Source organism: Monodon monoceros, unplaced genomic scaffold (genome assembly GCF_005190385.1).
Source record: "Monodon monoceros isolate NGI ecotype Baffin Bay Population unplaced genomic scaffold, NGI_Narwhal_1 Super_Scaffold_1, whole genome shotgun sequence".
Classification (NCBI taxonomy): domain Eukaryota; kingdom Metazoa; phylum Chordata; class Mammalia; order Artiodactyla; family Monodontidae; genus Monodon; species Monodon monoceros.
Genome location: NW_021703765.1, coordinates 9,922,000 through 9,941,407, shown reverse-complemented (window position 1 = coordinate 9,941,407; position 19,408 = coordinate 9,922,000). Strand labels below are relative to the sequence as shown.

General features: G+C 32.0%; 1 protein-coding gene across 3 annotated transcripts in view; it reads right to left on the bottom strand.

Moving 5' to 3' along the window:
- Window positions 1–12,038, bottom strand: part of CDH19 (cadherin 19) — a 49,986-nt gene extending 37,948 nt beyond the window's left edge. For 2 of the 3 annotated variants that reach the window (XR_003794385.1, XM_029228044.1), the window contains exons 1-3: window positions 11,764–12,038; window positions 8,219–8,513; window positions 1,533–1,652 (exon numbers count right to left, since the gene is read on the bottom strand). Coding sequence is in view for 2 of the 3 variants with exons in the window: in XM_029228044.1 (XP_029083877.1) it covers window positions 1,533–1,652; window positions 8,219–8,513; window positions 11,764–11,958 (610 nt within the window). In the remaining variant the exon portion in view is untranslated. The remainder of the gene's footprint in view (window positions 1–1,532; window positions 1,653–8,218; window positions 8,514–11,763) is intronic. The other variant, XM_029228032.1, reaches the window with a different exon arrangement.
- Window positions 12,039–19,408: the final 7,370 nt, after the last annotated feature.

Sequence of the window (19,408 nt, the reverse complement as noted above, 5' to 3'; positions counted from 1 at the left end):
AGTTCTTACTTTCTTGTATTGAACCTTGTTTATTTCACTTCATAATATTCACAAACTTACTGCATGTATTTATTAATACACAAATGTTTAATATTTACTTGTAAGTTCCAAGAGAAAAGAGTCCTTGTTGCTTTCCTTTTATTATTATTATTATTTGTTTTTGTTTTTGTTTTTTGCGGTATGCGGGCCTCTCACTGCTGTGGCCTCTCCCATTGCGGAGCACAGGCTCCGGACGCGCAGGCTCAGCGGCCATGGCCCACGGGCCCAGCCGCTCCGCGGTACGTGGGATCTTCTCGGACCGGGGCACGAACCCGTGTCCCCTGCATCGGCAGGCGGACTCTCAACCACTGCGCCACCAGGGAAGCCCTATTATTATTTTTTTAATGTTGCAATGGTGTCCTGCTGTAAACCTAGTATACTGTACAATGCCTGTTGCATATTCAATCCTTCTCGACCAAAATTGTGTAAGGGAATGTCTTAAGGCATCCATTGCATGTATTAAAATAACTTTAACCTGTACTTTAAGAATAATAGAAACTAGGTATTATCCTGGGGAGAATTAAGAATATAGTCACTCAAATCATATTTTTCAGATTCTGATTCTCAAAAGAAACTTGATTGATAAAGGCTGACCTATTTAATACTTGCTAAATGAATGAATCAATAACAAATGCTTAAAGACCCAACACATGCTTTAATTTTTTAAAGCTTTTCATGTCATCAAGATGGAAATAATATTTGTCTCATTAACAATCACAGAATTTTATTGCTTTTGGAACTTGCCACATTCTTGGTTGGTTAGTCAGGTTGTTTTTTTTTTTTTCTCATCTTTAGATACTATAAGCTCATTTATATGGGTTTAATCTTTGTAGTGACCAAAGCAATCAATATTTGTTCAATCAATCAATGTCACATAATTCTTAACTGTTTAATAGATGTAAATAAATAAGAGCAATTTTAAAATTTATTTTATAAAGTATTCAATTGATTAACAGAAATTGGAGAAGGACAGAAAAAGCAAATGTTGTATTCATGTGAATCAAAAAGACATAAAATACAGAACTATTTTTTTTTAAGTTCCTACACCCAGCCATAAACTCAGCTTAATCTCATTCTGGCTGGGTGTACAGGTGGAACTCTGTGATTTTAATTTGCATTTCCATGATGACTAATGAGGTTGAGCAATTTTAATATGCTTGCAGGCTTTTTGTTTGTCGATTTTTTGTCAATTGCTTGTAAATGTCTTTTCCCCATATATTTAAATTGGGTTGTCTGTAATTAATTTGTAATAATCCTTAAGTATGTTTTATATCCCATACACAAATCATTTGTGGTATGGGGGTGAAAAATCCAATCTCCCAACCTTAGAAAAACCAGCTAAAAGATTAAAAATAATTAAATGCTTAACATTACAACCCATTTATTTATTGAAACATCAGGTCTACTTTACAACATGTTTGTAGGCAGAGAACTTTTGCTCTGACTTTGCCTTAGAATCATGTTGAATTGCACTTTGTTTCTTCCAGGAATACCTGTTGTTGGTTCAATGGAGAAATATGGTTGGCCTTGTCGTAAGCTGTACAGGAGACGAGCATTATTGCCACTTGAAGGGTCATCAGCATCACTTGCTGTCACCTGGATGACAAATGTTCCTGAAGAGAAAATACATAGTTACAAGAAATTAAGCCTATGGTCTTCTTGAAAAACGGATTCCAGTTCTGTAAGGTATTCTTTCTTTAGCAAGGAGGATGATGATATGCAATAAAAGACTAGGCCTCCCTGTTCTGAATTATAAAACAAGCATCTTTCTGTATAGACAAGAAAATATAACCTTATACAAAATAACCCTAATTTCCATACACCATATAGAGTTTTAAATATGTGAATCCATGATCTAATGAAATATAGCTATTAAACAACCCGTTACAATACGTAATTAAGGATCATTTAAAGATGTGTTATTAGCAGAGGAATCAAAGGGAAATTAGAAACGGTTTTCTTCAAAAAACTATGTTGTGACCTGTACCTAAAAAAATTACAGAATATTAGTAAAATATTAATAAAGATTATTGAAATGATCTCGACATAGTGTGAAGATAAGCATAATTATTTGGCTTGCTTCATCCCCTTCTGTAAAATGCCTACTTTCTTTAAAGATTTTTTTTAAAGTGCAAAACAAAATCTATCAGATTGATAAGGTAAGTATTCTCATTAAAATTCAGTAACAATAAAACTCATGGGAAATACGTCTTTGTATGTTTAAAATTAATGGTCAAATTAAAAATATTTCTTTAATGAGCTTTTAAATTATTTTTATGTAAACATGGAATCTAGCATTATGGGTCTTGTTGGAAATCCACATCTTTTGAAACACTATGTTCTATGTCAATAAGAATGGCAACACAAATGGCACTAAATCAAATAGGCTTGTCATTTTATATGAAATTAGCATTATGAAGTTTTTCATTACAATCTAATTTTATAAACTGACACATTCTAACATGAAGCCATTCTATGCTTCAGTAATAAAAATGTTGAAACTTTTACTGTGGTCCTCAATTGCATGTATTGATAGTATTTGCTGTTTTGTTTTAGAGTTGTTATGTTAGTTATTTAACGCTTGTTTTATACTGTCCTCCACTCAGCATGTAGACACTCATTAGTTTCAGGTGTTTTAAATACATTCCTGCCATTTGAGACAACATGGTTGGAACTTGAGGGCATTATGCTAAGTCAAAGGCAGAGTATGCAATGAATTATATGAGGAATCTTAAAAAAAAAAAAAAAAAGCAGAACTTACAGAGATAGTGGATTACTGGTTACCAGGGTCTTGGTTGTAGGGGAATTGGGATGTTTGTCAAAGGGTACAAACTTACAGTTAGAATATGAATAAGCTCTGGGGAGATTATGTACCTTATAGTGATTATAGTCAGCAATACTGTATTATATACTTCAAAGTTGCTAAGAGACTAGATCTGAAATGTTTTCACCACGGAAATGATAATCATGTGACATGATGGAAATGATAGCTAAGGCTATAGTGGTAACCACATTGCAATATATAAATGTATGAAATCAGCACATTGTATGACTTAAACTTACACAATATTATCAATTATATCACAATAATACAAATGCTAAATAAATCAATAGATAGATATATCCCTGTAGGAATCGTAAAGAATTATTCCAACAAAAGGCTTCTTAGGGACCATTTCTATCAGTTTGTAATAGGTAAGTCTTGTTCTTTTAACTATGCTTCTATGCACTCATCCATTTCCTTCCCTTACATTTCCTCATGATATCTCCATTTCATTTATTTCTATCAGGGTTTCCTGTCTCTAGTTTGCAGAACTAGACCACCTGTATTTGGCCTCAGGAACAATAGTCAAAATCATTGTACTGTTAGTTGTTGACCAAGAGAAATTTTTAATTAAGACTTTAGATTTCTTAGTACCATACAAATGAGAATCAAGAAGACCAAGAAAATGCACTGACTCATAGACCACCCATACTTCATTTCTAGAGACAAGAGCTATGGAGTTAGGTTGTTTTTCCCAGTTCAGTTTACTTTAAAGCCCATTTTAATCGATGCTTCATTTACTTCTAACCAAAACATACCTCTTCAATGTCCTAATATGTCATGACCTTTTTCTCTACTAAATGGAAAACTTAATGTAATATATTAATGTCACAAAAAATAATTTCTTTGCGTGTGTGGGGTAAATCCAAAAAAGTCAAACTCAGAAAATTTAGTGGATAAAAATATGATATTATAAATATTCAGAATAACTCTCTCATGTGAATTTGTTAGGGAGTTCAATTTCTAGGAAAATAATTAGTTCTCCCTTATAAGACTCACTGCACTTTTAAATTAAAAGTAGCAATCCTACAGAACTGGAATTCTACAGTGTTTCAATGTTTCAAACAGTGCTTGATAATGAACCATTGATGACTAACCAGTGATTCACTTTTTATGTTTGTGAGTGAGTGAGTGTGTGTGTGTGCGTGTGTGTGTGTGTGTGAAATCATGTGTCTGTGAATCTTACTATAAACTTACCACGGAAAAAAGAAATGTAAAATAAATTAAGATGATACAAATATGCAGCAGAATTTCCAAAAGTTCATTGCGTAAAGTCTTGCTTTATTCTTACTCATAATTTGTAAATGTCGTCTATTAAATTCAGAAGGACTTTAGCAAGGTTCAATTCTTACATCACTCTGATAATCTGATTTTATTTTCTTCAGTTGTTTCAGTCTTTCCTTTTTTCCTGTTTCAGTTTTATTGACATTACAATTCATTAAATACAGATTAAGCAACTTTAAACCCTCTAAATATTTTCTAAATGTTTTTTCTAAAGTCAATAGAGAGAAATTATCCTGTATAATTTCCTAATCAGTAATTTAAATACTGTAGAAATCTTCAAAAAATAGTCAAACATAAATAAATAGTAATAATAAATAAACATCAAAGCAATTAAGGAATACAAAAATATTTGATAATATTTTGTATATTTATGTTTTCCATGAGGACTTGTCATGTGTAAGAGGAATTGTGCATTCACTCGCAGTTAGGTATGCTCTACTATAGTGCATACAAAGCTGAAAAAACCACTATGAGGCCAATAATGTGTCTTTCATGGAAATAATCAATAATTGTTTCACAGTTCCCCCTTCCTTGTGTCACCAGTTAAATATAGGCAACAGACACTTTGTTGAGTATCATCTTTAATGTGCATTACTGACTCGATCAATGTATGAAGCATGGTACATGTCACATATATAATCTAACCTGTTTAGTCTCTCTTTATTCATTTTACTGTGCTCTCACTAAAAGTGACAACGTTGGGTTTATTACATTAATGGATCAAAAATTAAATTCTCTCTAAATTATATTAGAAATAAATGTATTTCTAAAGGATAAATGGTCTATATGTACATTAATGAAAGATATCTTATGCAGACTATTTTAACCTGAAATATATTATCAGAAGGATATTCTTCATACATATTTACATTATTTAATAGGTTTCTTAGCTTAACTGTGTTTTATCATATAGTGTACTGGGTTATAACTAGCCCTCTTTCAGATTTAACCATGTCTTAAAACAACTTTATTCACTGCCCACATGTCTCACACACTTTTCCTCACACACCATGAAAGAAGCTGCAAGTAAAAAAAGTAGATGTCTACCAAATTAACTCTGGCTTGTTGTAATGCAGGTACTAATAAAATTTTTAAAAAATTAAAAATCAGGGACAAATGCTTCTAGGACAAGATGCCAGAAAAAAAAAATAGGGTTTAGTAGGGCTGTCATAGGTAGAACTGGAAATCTGATCGCCCTACTTTAGAACACCGGTGACAATGCAAAATGATCACAATGATTATATGTAAAGGGAAGGGCCAATAACCCAGAACGAATATGTGTATACTGAATCCTCTCACCCTTAACTCCTATTATTCCACCTTAAGACACCATCCTGTAATTAGAATTGAATAACTGATGGCAACTCTTAAAAATTTAAATTGACTAGATTCACGAAATTGAATTAGCAAGGAATGTAGACCAGAGAGTGGGAAAAGCCTTCTCTTGGTGACTAAAGGATCCAAAGGTCATTGTGAGCCTCTGAGTTGAGTCAGCATAGCTTGATCACAGATGGCCAAACTATTTGGAAATGCAAAGAGCCAATGATGGACTCTTGCAGCCTGAAGATCTCTTAAATCAGTTGGTATCTACCCTGTTAAGTGAACAAAAGTTTAATTCTAAAAAATTATTGTCTCAGAATCAGATTTTAATAAAAGTAGTTTCTCAGTTTACTTGTTCCTATAATAAACTTCAACATAATATGTTGTAATATATCAATTCTGCATTCTATCCATTACATTGATAGTTGATATTGTTTGCCTGTATTACCCTTAAGAGATTTTCTTCAAACATGCAAAATTTAAATCAGTTGTGTCTTTCTAGATAGCTTTCTAGAATCTTAAATCTAGTTTTTGCAAAGGACTTTATAAAAATAAATTTAAGACGATATTTGACTATGCCCACTTTATCAGACATATCATATTGCAAAAACTTATTTTACATAGGTGATGCAGCACGTAAACTTGTACCAAATGCTTGAGAAATAATAACGTTGATTTTATTCAACCTCAAAGCAGCTTCCACAGAGTTGGAGGATCTCTTCTTGTGCAACGTCTCTCCTCGTGTCTTTCTTTTCTTACATGACTGACCAATCTCATTGATTCTAATTCAGCAGTCAACTAAGTTCTAACAGTTCGGTCACCCTGTATGCTTGCCTTTTCTCTACCTAAATTCTCTACTAAGGGGATCTCATCCTTTGTCATGCCCTCCATGCCAGCAATATGCCAATAACTCCAATACTGATATATGCAATTCTCCTCATCCTGCAATGGAATTTTTTTTTTCCCAGAACATGGCACGGCTGGCCCCTTTGTATCATTTCCTTCAAACGTCACCTCCTAAATGTCCCCGTTTCCTCCAGTCAATTAATCATCATCATACTTTACCCATACTTAACACTTTAATAACATACAATGTCAAATATTACCTGACTTATTTAAAAGACTTATTTACTGTTCGTGTGCTATAACTCAAATATAAGTTCCATACTAGCCGTTACTTCATATATTTCCTTTACAACTGAATCCCCAGTCTTACAAAAAGTTCCTAGAACATGTGAGGCCCATAACATATGCTAGTTGAAGAAGAAGGAGGAAGAGGAGGAGAGAAAGGAGGAGGAGGAGAAGAATGGAAAGGGGAAAAAGAAATATCACTGCCAGACTTCCCTGTGGCTCAGTGGTTAAGAACCTGCCTGCCAATGCAGGGGACACGGGTTCAAGCCCTGGTCCGGGAAGATCCCACATGCCGCAGAGCAACTAAGCACGTGTGCCACAACTACTGAGCCTGTGCTCTAGAACCCGCGAGCCACAACTACTGAGGCTGCGTGCCACAACTACTGAAGCCCATGCACCTAGAGCCTGTGCTCCGCAACAAGAGACGCCACCGCAATGAGAAACCTGCACACCCCAATGAAGAACGGTCCCTGCTTGCCACAACTAGAGAAAGCCTGCGCACAGCAAAGAAGACCCAGTGCAGCCAAAAATAAATAAATAAACAAACAAATAAATAAATTTATTTTAAAAAAGAAATATATCACTGCCTAGCTATCAAATAGGACAATATTAATGTGCCAATTATATCTAAGGACAGTTGGTCTTGATACATGCTACACAGCTAAATTTGTTTAGGCTGTTGTTAAAAACCTATGTTCTGAATACATGTAGAAATAGGTCGTTAAATTGTTACCTGGAATGTTAAAAAAAATGAAGAATCAGGAAAATATATAATGGAATATACATTTTTAGACTTCCTGGCTAATGAATCAAATGTTTAGGTAAGGCAGTTTTAAAGCACATTAGCATAATTTAAAAATGACAATTATTAAATCACATTGAAGTTTATCATACTTAAGTAAATTTTGTGAATTAAATTTTACTATCTGTTGTATTATTAAACTTTTCTGACAAAGAATGAGTGGACAAATTTTGTATAACCATACCATGATTTTCCCCCTATTGGAAAGACATGTCTGATTTCCAAGGCAGTCAATTATTACATTTCATGGAAAGCATTCTCTTCTACAAGTATTATATTTAGAATATTTATTAAAGTGACATTGGGTTTGAAAAAGAACTTAAAAATGGATATGGCTAAACAGAGGTCTTCAGCCATTTTGTTTTGTTTTTAATTTTCATGTTCCGTTGTTTGGATGCATCTAGGATTCTAGTCTTATAAATTGGTTTCTCCTGTTTTTATGTGTGACTCTTTCAGGATGATCTTATGTATTTTTTGAGATACAAAAGAATAGTTTGTTTTGGAAAGTAAATTCTTTTATTGAAGAAACCAATAAGTGAACAAGCTAAAGAATTTTATGTATACTCAAGTAAACGTTTCTTTCTATTGAAGACTGAAATTATATTTTAACAAGACAAATTATTTATTAATATATAGTATGATTATTTACAAGATTTTACTCATTAGTCTAATTTTTCAAATATTTTACTTAACACATTTGCAGAAGGAAGTACCCGTGTAGAACGGTAAATAATTCACTTCCAAAACGTATGTTCGAAATTTTAAATCTGCTTTCATTGTTAATAGGTACATCTTTGATGTAAATTAATATGCAATACCTTCTGGAGACATCTCTGGTACAATGGCCTCATAAGGTTCATCTAGGAATTTTGGTTCATTGTCATTGATATCCGACACTCTGATGACAAACTCAGACTCAGGTTCCATAGCCCTTCCAGTAGTGGTGTCTATTACCTGGGCTCTTAGAGTGTAGAGGGACCGTTCCTCTCTATCAAGCTTCTGTACAGCATATATGTCACCTGTTCTTTCATCAATGACAAAAATACTTCCAGCTCCAGCTCCCAAAAGCTTGTACTGGAAAGAGTTGTTTCCATTGTCTAAATCAGATCTTAGCTGCAAGTGCAAAGAGAGATAATTTACTTTCCAAACATGGTAAGACAAATTTTAATCATTGCATCTTCATGTCTGTTAATTATTCCCTAAGTTAAAAATTCCATATAATTCCCATATTATATTAAGTGAGGTAAAATGTTAAGTTTAAGATTAAAATCTATCACCAGGCAGAGAAGTCTTTGAATTTTCAATGTAAAGCGCTATACAAATTTCATTACTCTAAACAGATGATTCTAATTAGAAACTATAATGATTGAAAAACAAAGCCCCTTTTATACATTATGCACAAAAAATTTGGTTCGTGTTTACTCTATATGATTACATTTTTAGTCACTAAAACCATACTCTCAAATATTTATATTAGATGGGGGCCTAGAGACAGAGAGATAATGATCTAAAATAAATTTAAACAGTGATGTTCTATCTCTAGGCTAAAAACACATAGAAAACATGGAAATATTAGTAAGAAAATTAGGGAGCATGTTGAGAAGATGATAATAATCTCAATCATCCATAAAATCTACAAATTGCTTTATATTAGTTTTCTCAATTAATCGTCATGCATTCATTGTAAAATACACATAATTGATATAATAAATTCTTTCAATAGAGAAGGAAAATGAGAGTGAAAATTTTAAAAACTTTCACAGCATCACATGGTTTTGGGGTAGAATTATGATTTACACCAAAAGGCCGGTTTGATCTCAGATCCTCCCCTGCAAACCAGTACCTAACATGGTCTTTTAGTCCTTGAGTTTTAGCCAAATTAACTCTAACTCTTCCTTTCCAACATAGGTCACTCAGTTCTCAAATGTACTTCTTTTGTCCTCACTATTTTATTTATTTAAGAGCAAAGTAAATTTGTTCATTATTCATAGTGTGAATGGAATTTTGAATTTTATATGTAAAAAAGATGTTATGATATAGGTAACATTGTAAAATTTTTCATATCCAACTTATTTTTACATAAAGAAAGGAAGCATTAGAGAATAATCTCTTAATTATTGTGAATCCATGGTTTCCTTGATTCACCATTTATGAATATACCCTTCTGAAAAGTAAGAGCTTCTCTGAAAATTTACAAAGTTAGCCAAAAAATACAACCTTAATTTCATAATTTTTCTGATAGCTTGAAGTACAATATATTATTCTGGACTAATTAATAATTTTTTCTATGTGATTGTGGAGAATATCTAAAGATATCTAAAACAACTAATTTTAATAATGTGTTGAACATCACTGCTCTACAATGAAAGAACCAAATTAGAGATAATAAAAAGATAATAAAAAAGAGTTACAGCTTTTAAAATTTGAAAGTCCTTCATTACTCATAAAAGTGAAATCCCCATGCCCCAGTGATAAGAAATTGTGGAAAACAAATGTATTCTCCAATAAGTATACCAAATGAAAGCAATGCATAGCCCCTGGTTTCCAAATATTATTTCAATGTAGTTTGAAAATTTGAATGTTAGAATGAAGACAAGTCAAATTCAGTCATGAATAAATGTATTTCAAGTATATTCATGTTAATTTTCATAGATCAGTGAGCTTGATCTTTTTAAGGACCCATATTTAATTTTTTAAAAAATTGAACATCTTCCTCTTGTTGTCACTAAATGCATAAGTTAAACACATTTCAATTTTGTGGATTCTAGTGTTATAAAATTTTCTGTATTTCCATTCAAAAATATTTTTTCAATTACATAGTTACTATCAATTTGGCAAATCAATATGACTAAATTTTTACCTAATTGTGCTTTCCAAATTTAATCTCTTTTAACAAACAGATCAAAAAGAAAGTTATTTTGGACACATCAACTACATTTTATTTTTACCAGCTCTGTTATTATAAGCATGTACGTATTCATTATTACTCTATTTTAAACCAGTTACCTACATGTGGTTTAAGCTTAATGAGGCTGTTTAGAGGAAAAGATATCTGTTAGAATATTTTCATAAATATTTTTACAGAATGAAAAAGAAGCAAAATAAACCACTATATGAAAGGAGGAAATGGGAGATATGTGTAGGGAGCAGAAAAACAAAACCCAGAAAATGTGAGTTATTCAGTGACTAGTCCCTGTTCTGACTGCATTGATGCACTTCCCTGTAGAGCCTTACCACTAACATTCGCCTGCCAATAGTAGCATGTCTCCTTACTCAGTGGTGGGAGAGCCTATGGGGGTCTGTGGAGTCCACTGTAAATATGGCTAGAGACTCAGGTAACTAGCAGACACTTAACAACGGACCTCACACTGTTCTGCCCGTGCTTTACCTGGAGTTATCTTAGAAAATAAAAAGGGACGAGAAGTATTACTTATAGCAGGCAGGCACGCGCGCGCGCGCACACACACACACACACACACACACACACACACACACACACGATTGAAATCTGTTTGCCTAAAACCCTAATCTAGGCCTTTGGACGAATGTACTCATATATTTGGCTGATGGGACAGATGAACCCATATGGAATCCAGACAACACGCTAACACTGCAGCTCTCCTAAAAGGGCTAGAAAAAGAGAGTTAATAAATTTTGAGTGTTTCACACTTTGGACCCAATTAAATTTTAGTGTCAGTTAATTAGTGGTTAAACTTATTTCAGTACATTCATCCAGAGAAAGAGCCTTACAGAGAAGGACATGATATTATAACTACCTCTGTTTGAAGAAAATCAAATAATAGTAAAACCCAAAAACATAAATAGGAAATGTTTTATCTCATGAAGGAAATTTTCTTAAAATGTATTCTTATAAGAAAATGAAATAATTATTTGTTTTACTTCAACTTCACTAATCAAATGAAGTGTGTAGGCTCTTGAAGCTGCATAACTGTAAAAGGACTTGGTATTAAACTGCTTCATTAAAAATTAATGAGGGGTAAATCAACACCTGCTTAGCATAATGGAAAATCAGGCTAAATACCGTTGGTAAACATTACTGTTCTCCGTGTGGTGGCTTTGATCCATTACCAAAAATAACAACATCACATTTCCAGATGTTGATAAATGCTGCAATTTTGTATGAGGTTAAAGTGAAATTTAAAAACCAGAGCTTTCCCTCTTCTTCAAGTTTTTGCGACTATTTTAGGTGCTTGCAAATATAACAATCAACTATGCTGGTATTTGAAGCTTTCTAATGTTTCCAGTAAGAAAAACGGAGAATTCATCAAATACCAAAGCCTCCTCCACTCTTTCGATCAGATTTACAAGGTTATTTCCTGTAGCACTTTCAGAAAATCAGTACCTGGCCAATGTGATGTCTAGTCTTATTCATTTCTTCTGGTACAAAAAATTGGTTCCACATCCAGCCACGCCTCACTCTCAAATGAGATCCCGCTGGGTGCTTAACTTCCTCTGTTTTAGAGTTTTCTGTTGCTATAAGGCAAGGCAATAGGAGAGGAATTCCCAACATAAAAGGCAGCAATAAGCAGCAATTCATTCTGATCTTGATTCCAACTGGTACTCTTCAGAGAAACAGTATGTTGCAAACAAAAATCTTATGTTCCCTTGTAATATTTTGAACTCTTAGGTATCTTTCATATTCCTAGAGAACAAAAAACAAAACAAAATTCTCGACATTTAAAAAATAACATTTTCTTGCATAATTGTTAAAGACATGATACAACTTTTGCATCTGTAAAAATGGAACAGAAATACACACTCATCTTCCAGTTGAGCTACTTAATTATGTTTTGTAACTCAGCAATAATTTGAATGGTACAATTACAAATTTCTGCTCAGTCATTGTAGTCATAAATTTGCCTGAAGGTTGAAAAGTTGCTCTAGCAATCTCCTTGATTGATAACTGACACTGAGATATTTTTAAAAATTTAACCTGCTTACTTCTTCCTTTCTATCTCAGTAAAATTCAAACTATCCAATTAAATCAACCATCAAGCCAGGGAAAAATGTGACATTTTTCCTCTTTTTCAATAGATACACTTTGTCATCCAGTTTCCCATGTTATGGTATTTTACATAGCTAATTAAATAGACAAAATGGCAATTCAACTTAAAATCTGGGGGATTTAAACATTTACACCAATTTATACTGATGTTATAAAACATCATGTGAATAGAAATCCTGTTAAGATATTTTTATATTGCAAAAGATATGAAAGAAATGTTTTTCATCTTAACAAAGAAATAAAGCCATTTTTAAAAAAATAAATGAAAAAGTACAGTGCTTGGGTAAAATGGTTGAATGTTTATAATATGTAAAATGGAGATGAAAGGTATCTTTTAGTATGTAAATATTAAGACAAAAAACTCAAGCTACTGACTTTTCCATTTAAAATTTTCCATTTACCTGATACTGATCATACCAGCTCTCCATGATATGATTGGTAATTCTCACCCTTATATGAAACTGAATAACTTTGCAATTTCCACATCTATATAGAGCCTCCGTATAACCAAATTGGATTTGTTTGTTTGGGATTAATGAAGAAAAATAATTTTGTCCAATCTACAATGCCATAATCAGCAGAAAAGTCATAGAATCTCTTTCTGCTAGGAGTTTTTCATATGACCTTGTTTTGAATTTTCTCCACATATTTTTGATTGTCCCTGACAGGTTTTTTAGGTCTTTGGATCGTTAGGAAGAGTTGTTAAAAACACCTAATTAAGAAAGAACACATTGTCATAAACGGGGATCCTGTGGTCCCACTGTAATTCTTTCAAGCAGATGTATTCTTTGTTATAAGTTTACTTAATGAAAGTCATGAAGAAATTCAGCTGAGGTGAAAATTAAAGATGAATTTCACCCTATGTTAAATATTTGAAATTCTTATGTCTGTTGCTTAGAAATAGCTAAAATATATATTTTGATAGCTAGTGAATAATGAAGACATTTGGAACAAGTACAGTTTTCTTTATGAGAAGATATTTTGTATAAATTTGTAAAACTATCACTAACAGTGATATGAATTATGCTTAAAATGTTGGGTAAATAACATCTATGTTAACTTTATATTATGGTATCTTCATACATCTAAACAGAGTATAATGAACACCTATATACCATTACTTAGGTTCAAAATTATCAAAACACGGTCAGTCTTGTTTAATCTATATACATATCCACTTCCTGATATTAAAACAAATTTTAAATGTCGTTATCAATTTAACCATTCATTACACACACACACACAAACACACTTGGGCACAAATGCTATATGACCTTTTTAAAGATCAAAATTAAATACTAAAAATTAAGAGTAAGTCTTCAGTATAATCAAATATCCAACCAATACTCAAATTAAAATTCTTTAAACATCTTTGAGTCAGGATTCAGCTATGTCCACACAATGCAGTTTGTTGAGACATTTGTTAAGTCTCAGTTAATCCACAAGATTCATGACTCTAAATTTAATTTTTCTTTCCATTTATGTCTTGAACAAACAAGGTCATTGATCCTATAGAGTTTCCCACATTATGGATTTTTCTGACTGCATGCCCATAGTGTGTTTTAATATAGTTCTTTATTCCCTTTAAATTAGTAGAGTCTTGATTAGATGCAATTTTAAATATTTGTCAACAGTTCTCATAGCTGATGCTGTATCTTTCATATTCCATGATATCTGGAGGCACAAAATACTTAGTTTTGTCACATTTTGTTTCCTGTCCTGAAGTTGTTGGTCTTGTTCCTAAGATTCATTAGGAATTCATTCATTCATCACTGTCATTTGAATCATTTATTATGAATTTCCTAGTCACCCTTTCTTTTAAAGTTTTACCAGTTATTGATGACAATTGTCTAAATCAAATATTTCAGTGACCATGTGATGAAACACAGCAAAAAAAGAAAAACTCAAAAAATGAAACTCCTAGAACTGAATGATATAATACCTGAAATCCAAAATTGTTTTATCAAAAGATTGAACATTAAAGAAGAAAATGTCATTGGCTTAAAGATTGCTTTATGGAAATGATTCAAATTAAAGTAGAAAGATAACATCGACAGTAGAAAAAATTATTTTTAAAAATAGAGAGAATTTCAATAATTATGGGACAATCTCAAATAGTATAACATATATATATAACTGGAGTCCCAAAAAGAAAGAAGAGAAAATAGTGGCCAATGGTTTTTCAAACGTGCAGAACAATATCCCACCCAAAAAGACACTCAACAAACACTAAGCAAGAATAAAACAAAACAAACAAAAATCATGTTATTGTAAAATTACTAAAAATAAAATATAAAGAGAAAATATTAAACACTAACCAGAGGAAAAAGGGAAATAATAAGAATATCCATTAAATGTTCATTAGAAATAATGTAAGACTGATGGCAATAGAATGACATGCATAAAGTTCTGAGACAAAAACTTTTAACATGTAATTACATATCCTTCAAAACAAGAGTAATATAAAGCAAATTAGAAGAATTAATCAATAGCACAATTGCACTATAAAAATATTAAGTAGAAACTCTTCAGAATGAAGGACATATGAACCAACATAAAGTAATGAAATTGGAAGGCAATATTAAATATATAGATAAATATAAAAGGCTTTTTTATTAATATTTTAAAAATACTTTACTATTTATAAATTAATAACAATATTATGGGATATATAACATGCAGAATATAATGGCACAAATAATGGGATGTGGGAAATTAAACTATCTGGTGGTCAGCCTCTTACATTATAGTTAAAGTGATATAGCAATTATTCAAGTAGACTGCTGTGAGAAGTGAAGGATGCACATCGAAATCACTAGAGCACTCACTGAAAACAAACAAAAGGCCATATTAAGTGACTAAGAAAGGGAAAAAAGATTCCAAAAATTACCTTCTATTAGTACAATAATAAACAGGAGAATAAGGGGAAAGAAGTAAACTCAAGAGTGTATAGCAAATTTAACCAAATGAATCATTGCATTAAAAAGAGATTAATAAAACACAACAATTAATATGCACTGTTTGTCAGTTTTGGATTTAAAAACTTAACCCAACTATGTACTAAAGAAATCATTTAATTATAAATACACAGATGGGTTGTAAGGACAAGGATGAGAAAAGATATACCATAAAATAATAATCATAAGTTAGCTGAAATGCTGTATTAATATCTCAGAAACAAGACCTCAAGACAAGAAGTATTACCTGCCATAACAAGTACATTTATAAAGATAAAAAAGTAAATTAATCAAAAAGGCCTAACAGTCCTATGTGACTGAAGTTAATATCAGAGCTTTAGAATACATGAAATAAATATCAACAGTGCTAAGGAGAAGTAGACAGTTATAATCGTGGAGTAGGTAACACTGGTCTCCCCTATTGAAATGCCAATAGGACAAAAAAAATTCACTGACGTATAAAAAATGTTAAAAGTACCATCAATCAACATAAAATAATTAAGACTATAGATTGCTGCACCAAATGGAATATAGTTTCTTTTCATGCACTGCTGGTGGGAATGGAACCCGGCACAACAATTGCAGAAAACAGATGCGGAGTTTGTTAAAAACTTAAACATACGCTGACCGTATGATCCAGCCATTCTGTTCTCAGATATTTGCCCCAGAGAAATAAAATTATTTGCCCATACAAAGACGTTTACAAGAATGTTTAAAGCAACTTTATTTATAATAGCCCAAACTGGATACAAATCAAATACCCACCACCAAGTTAATGTATTAACAAAGTGTGGTATGTCCATGTGGTGTAATAATGCTCAGTAGTAAAAAGAAATGAGCTATTGATGCACAAAGTGACATCTCCAACAGTTATGCTGAGTGAAAGAAGCTTGACAAAAAGTAGTGCAGATTGCATGTTTCCATTTATATATAATTCTAGAAAATTCAAAGCTATTGCAGTGACAGAAAACAGATAAGTTCTTGAGAGAGAATAGAGATGGAGAGGAATAGGAAGAAGGTATTACCAAGGGTCACAAGAGAAAATTTGGGGGTGATGGCTATGTTCATTATCTTGATTGTGATGATGGTCTTACAGAAGTATAAATATGTCCAAAAAATGAAACCAAAATAATCAAACAAGTCCAAATTGTTAATCTTTCTATGGATTTTCTACCCACCTTGTGATCTGTGGAACAGCAGCATCTTATTAAAAATGCTGAATCTTGAGCTACTCCAGATATACTGACACTGAGTCTGCATTTATCACACTATGTGTGAGATCGTATACACAATGAATTTTAAATAGCATTTGTCTATCAAAAAACTGATATAATTTCTTCATGTCAGTAGTTTGAGAAAAAAAGTGAGGGGTTTTAAAGAAGATAATATGCTAGATTAAAAGATGTATTATCTAGATCTTGATTTGTATAAGCCTGTTTTTATCTTTACATTTTTATGAATCTGTAATATTTAATATAAGTTGGTTATTAGATGATAAAGAGAAAATATTGTTAATTTTATTAGTTATAAAAGTTTCTTTGTGGTCATACTGGTAATTAATATCCTTGAAATTGGTTAATAAGTATTTGCACAGCTATTTTTTTTATTCTTCACTTGTGTTTAAAACATATATATTCAACAATAACAAAAATAAAAATGATTTATTTTTCATTTTTAAAATCACTATGATGGACCAAAATTATTAAATATTTTAGTACCAGCCATTGATGAAAATATACAGAAAATAGAACTCCTATACAATGTTAATGAAGCTGAAAATTTGGACAATAATTGTGGAGATCATTTGTCCAAATTTAGTATATTTAAAAGTTAGCTTAATCTATAAACTAAGAGCTTCTTTTTTACTGCTTTACACCTAGAAAAATTTGTCCACTTAGAGGCAAATGTCAATTGGATTAACTAGAAAAAAAGTATAAAAAAAAAGTTCAAATTAGGGCACCATGTGATACCAGATAAAAATGTTTCAAAGTTGTAAGATGATGCCATATGAGACTATTCTCATAAGTTGATTTTGTAAAATAAGCTTAGGAAAAGAAAAACAACACACAAAATTTATTATGGTAATTAACATGATAGGAGAAAGAGAAACTGGTTTAAAGTTTGAAGTTTATAAGTATCTGTCACATTTTCCTCCCTCTAAAATAATCTAAAGATGTCAAATCATAATATTCATTAAACCTGGGTAATTTTTCTACCATATGTTATTTTTTTTCAGTTTAAGTGTATGATTGAAATATTTAAAAATTAAACTATCACTATTTCATATTCCTATATCATAACAAAACAGATATGAATACCCTTTCATTTGAACCTCAATATAAAAATAGAGGAATGAAACGGTGGCAGTAAGCATGCCCAAATGATGAACTATTGTGACTTCGTTTACACTCTTGCATATTCCAAATATTCTATAATGGTCATACATTTCAGGGGAAGGGAAAAACGTTTCAAATAATAGTCCACTTCTGACTGAAGAGTGTTGACAGCTGTCAGCAGTGCCAGACTGAGAAATATTCAGGGCTGAGTTCAGGCTAATAAGGAAAACTGTTATCAGTTAGTATGTCTGAAATGGGCCCTAGAGAAACTATTCAGAAATTTTAAGTGACCTGCATAGTACCAAATAGAGGTAGGACTGGAAATCTAATTTTAAGGGCATGGAGTGTACAATATACATTGTGCTTTACTGAATGGAAGAAAGAAAATGCATAGATATCTAACACTGTGTATGACATCTTTCGCTGATAGTTCACGTTATTGAAGTTGAATAAAGATCTATAAATTGCATTTTAACATTTGGACCAGTCTTGAAACTAGATATAATAAAATGTTTTCTATTATCTCCTTTTGGACCGTCATTTTCTCTCTTACTCTAAAGATTCTTGGGGTCACAAAAAGAAAACAAAGGGAAAGAATAAGTCAGAATGATGGATTTGGTGGCTGTGTGTTGGGAGATAAAAGTTGGAGCTGGGGAAATGTGGATGGGATAAATATAGAAACTTAATCCTATTTGTGATCTCAAAAATCAAGGGAAACTTGGCAGTCTCTTAGAGTGACATTATAAATAAAGGCTTTTACATGGCTTTCTCAGAACTGCTAATAAGAATATAACAAGAAATTAGTGGATATAGCTTGCAGATATAAGTGAGAAGGAAGAAAGACAATTTTTGAACCAAGAATTATAACTAACCATGTGCTAGTTCTTTATTAATAAATCTAGAATGTTAAAGACCTTTTCTTTGTCCCATTTATAAACTCTCGTTAGACTTACATTTTGAGTATTTACTGTGGAATTAAAAGTGTATGCCACACATGAAGTAACATAGTGTCAGAACACCTGTATGAGAATCTCCTAAGCCCTCTTTGAACTTACAGCCTTCCCCATTCACTATGTGTGTAGTGTCCTAAAATATGGAGTCATTCCATTCCTGGTCTGGCTGTTGTGAACTCTGTTCTGGAGTAGTGGGGAGGGCTGTGGATTAATGAGCCCCATATTTGGAGTGCTATGTGTTGACAAGATTGAACCTGACCATGCAAAATATTCTAGAATGAGAAGAGACAGATTCCAGTTGATGAAATACACACTGGCAAAATCTCATTTTTTAAAGTCTCATATTCTACCTTTTATTCCCCTTCCACAAGCTACCAAAATATGATTTATTCTTATAATTTCAAGGCTAAATCTTGGTATGCTTCTGAGCTGAAGATTGGCCTAAACTACTTTTGGACTATATTCCTCACTACATGTTGCCAATGCAATTAATATGTAAAGAACTTAATTATGTCTTTACTATTTTTGTAATCTAATTTTAATTTAGCCATTGCATGTCCATAGGCTATTTCTCACACTTATTTTCTTGTGTGACTGCTGTGAAAATACTTTCTTTTTTTGAAATCTTTTAATGTTCTTGTGAAAGTATATAACATGGACAAATAAAACAGTGTTTTATTTCTAACACCTAAAAAGGTATTCTAATATACTATTTCTGGAGGTAAACCCATATGTA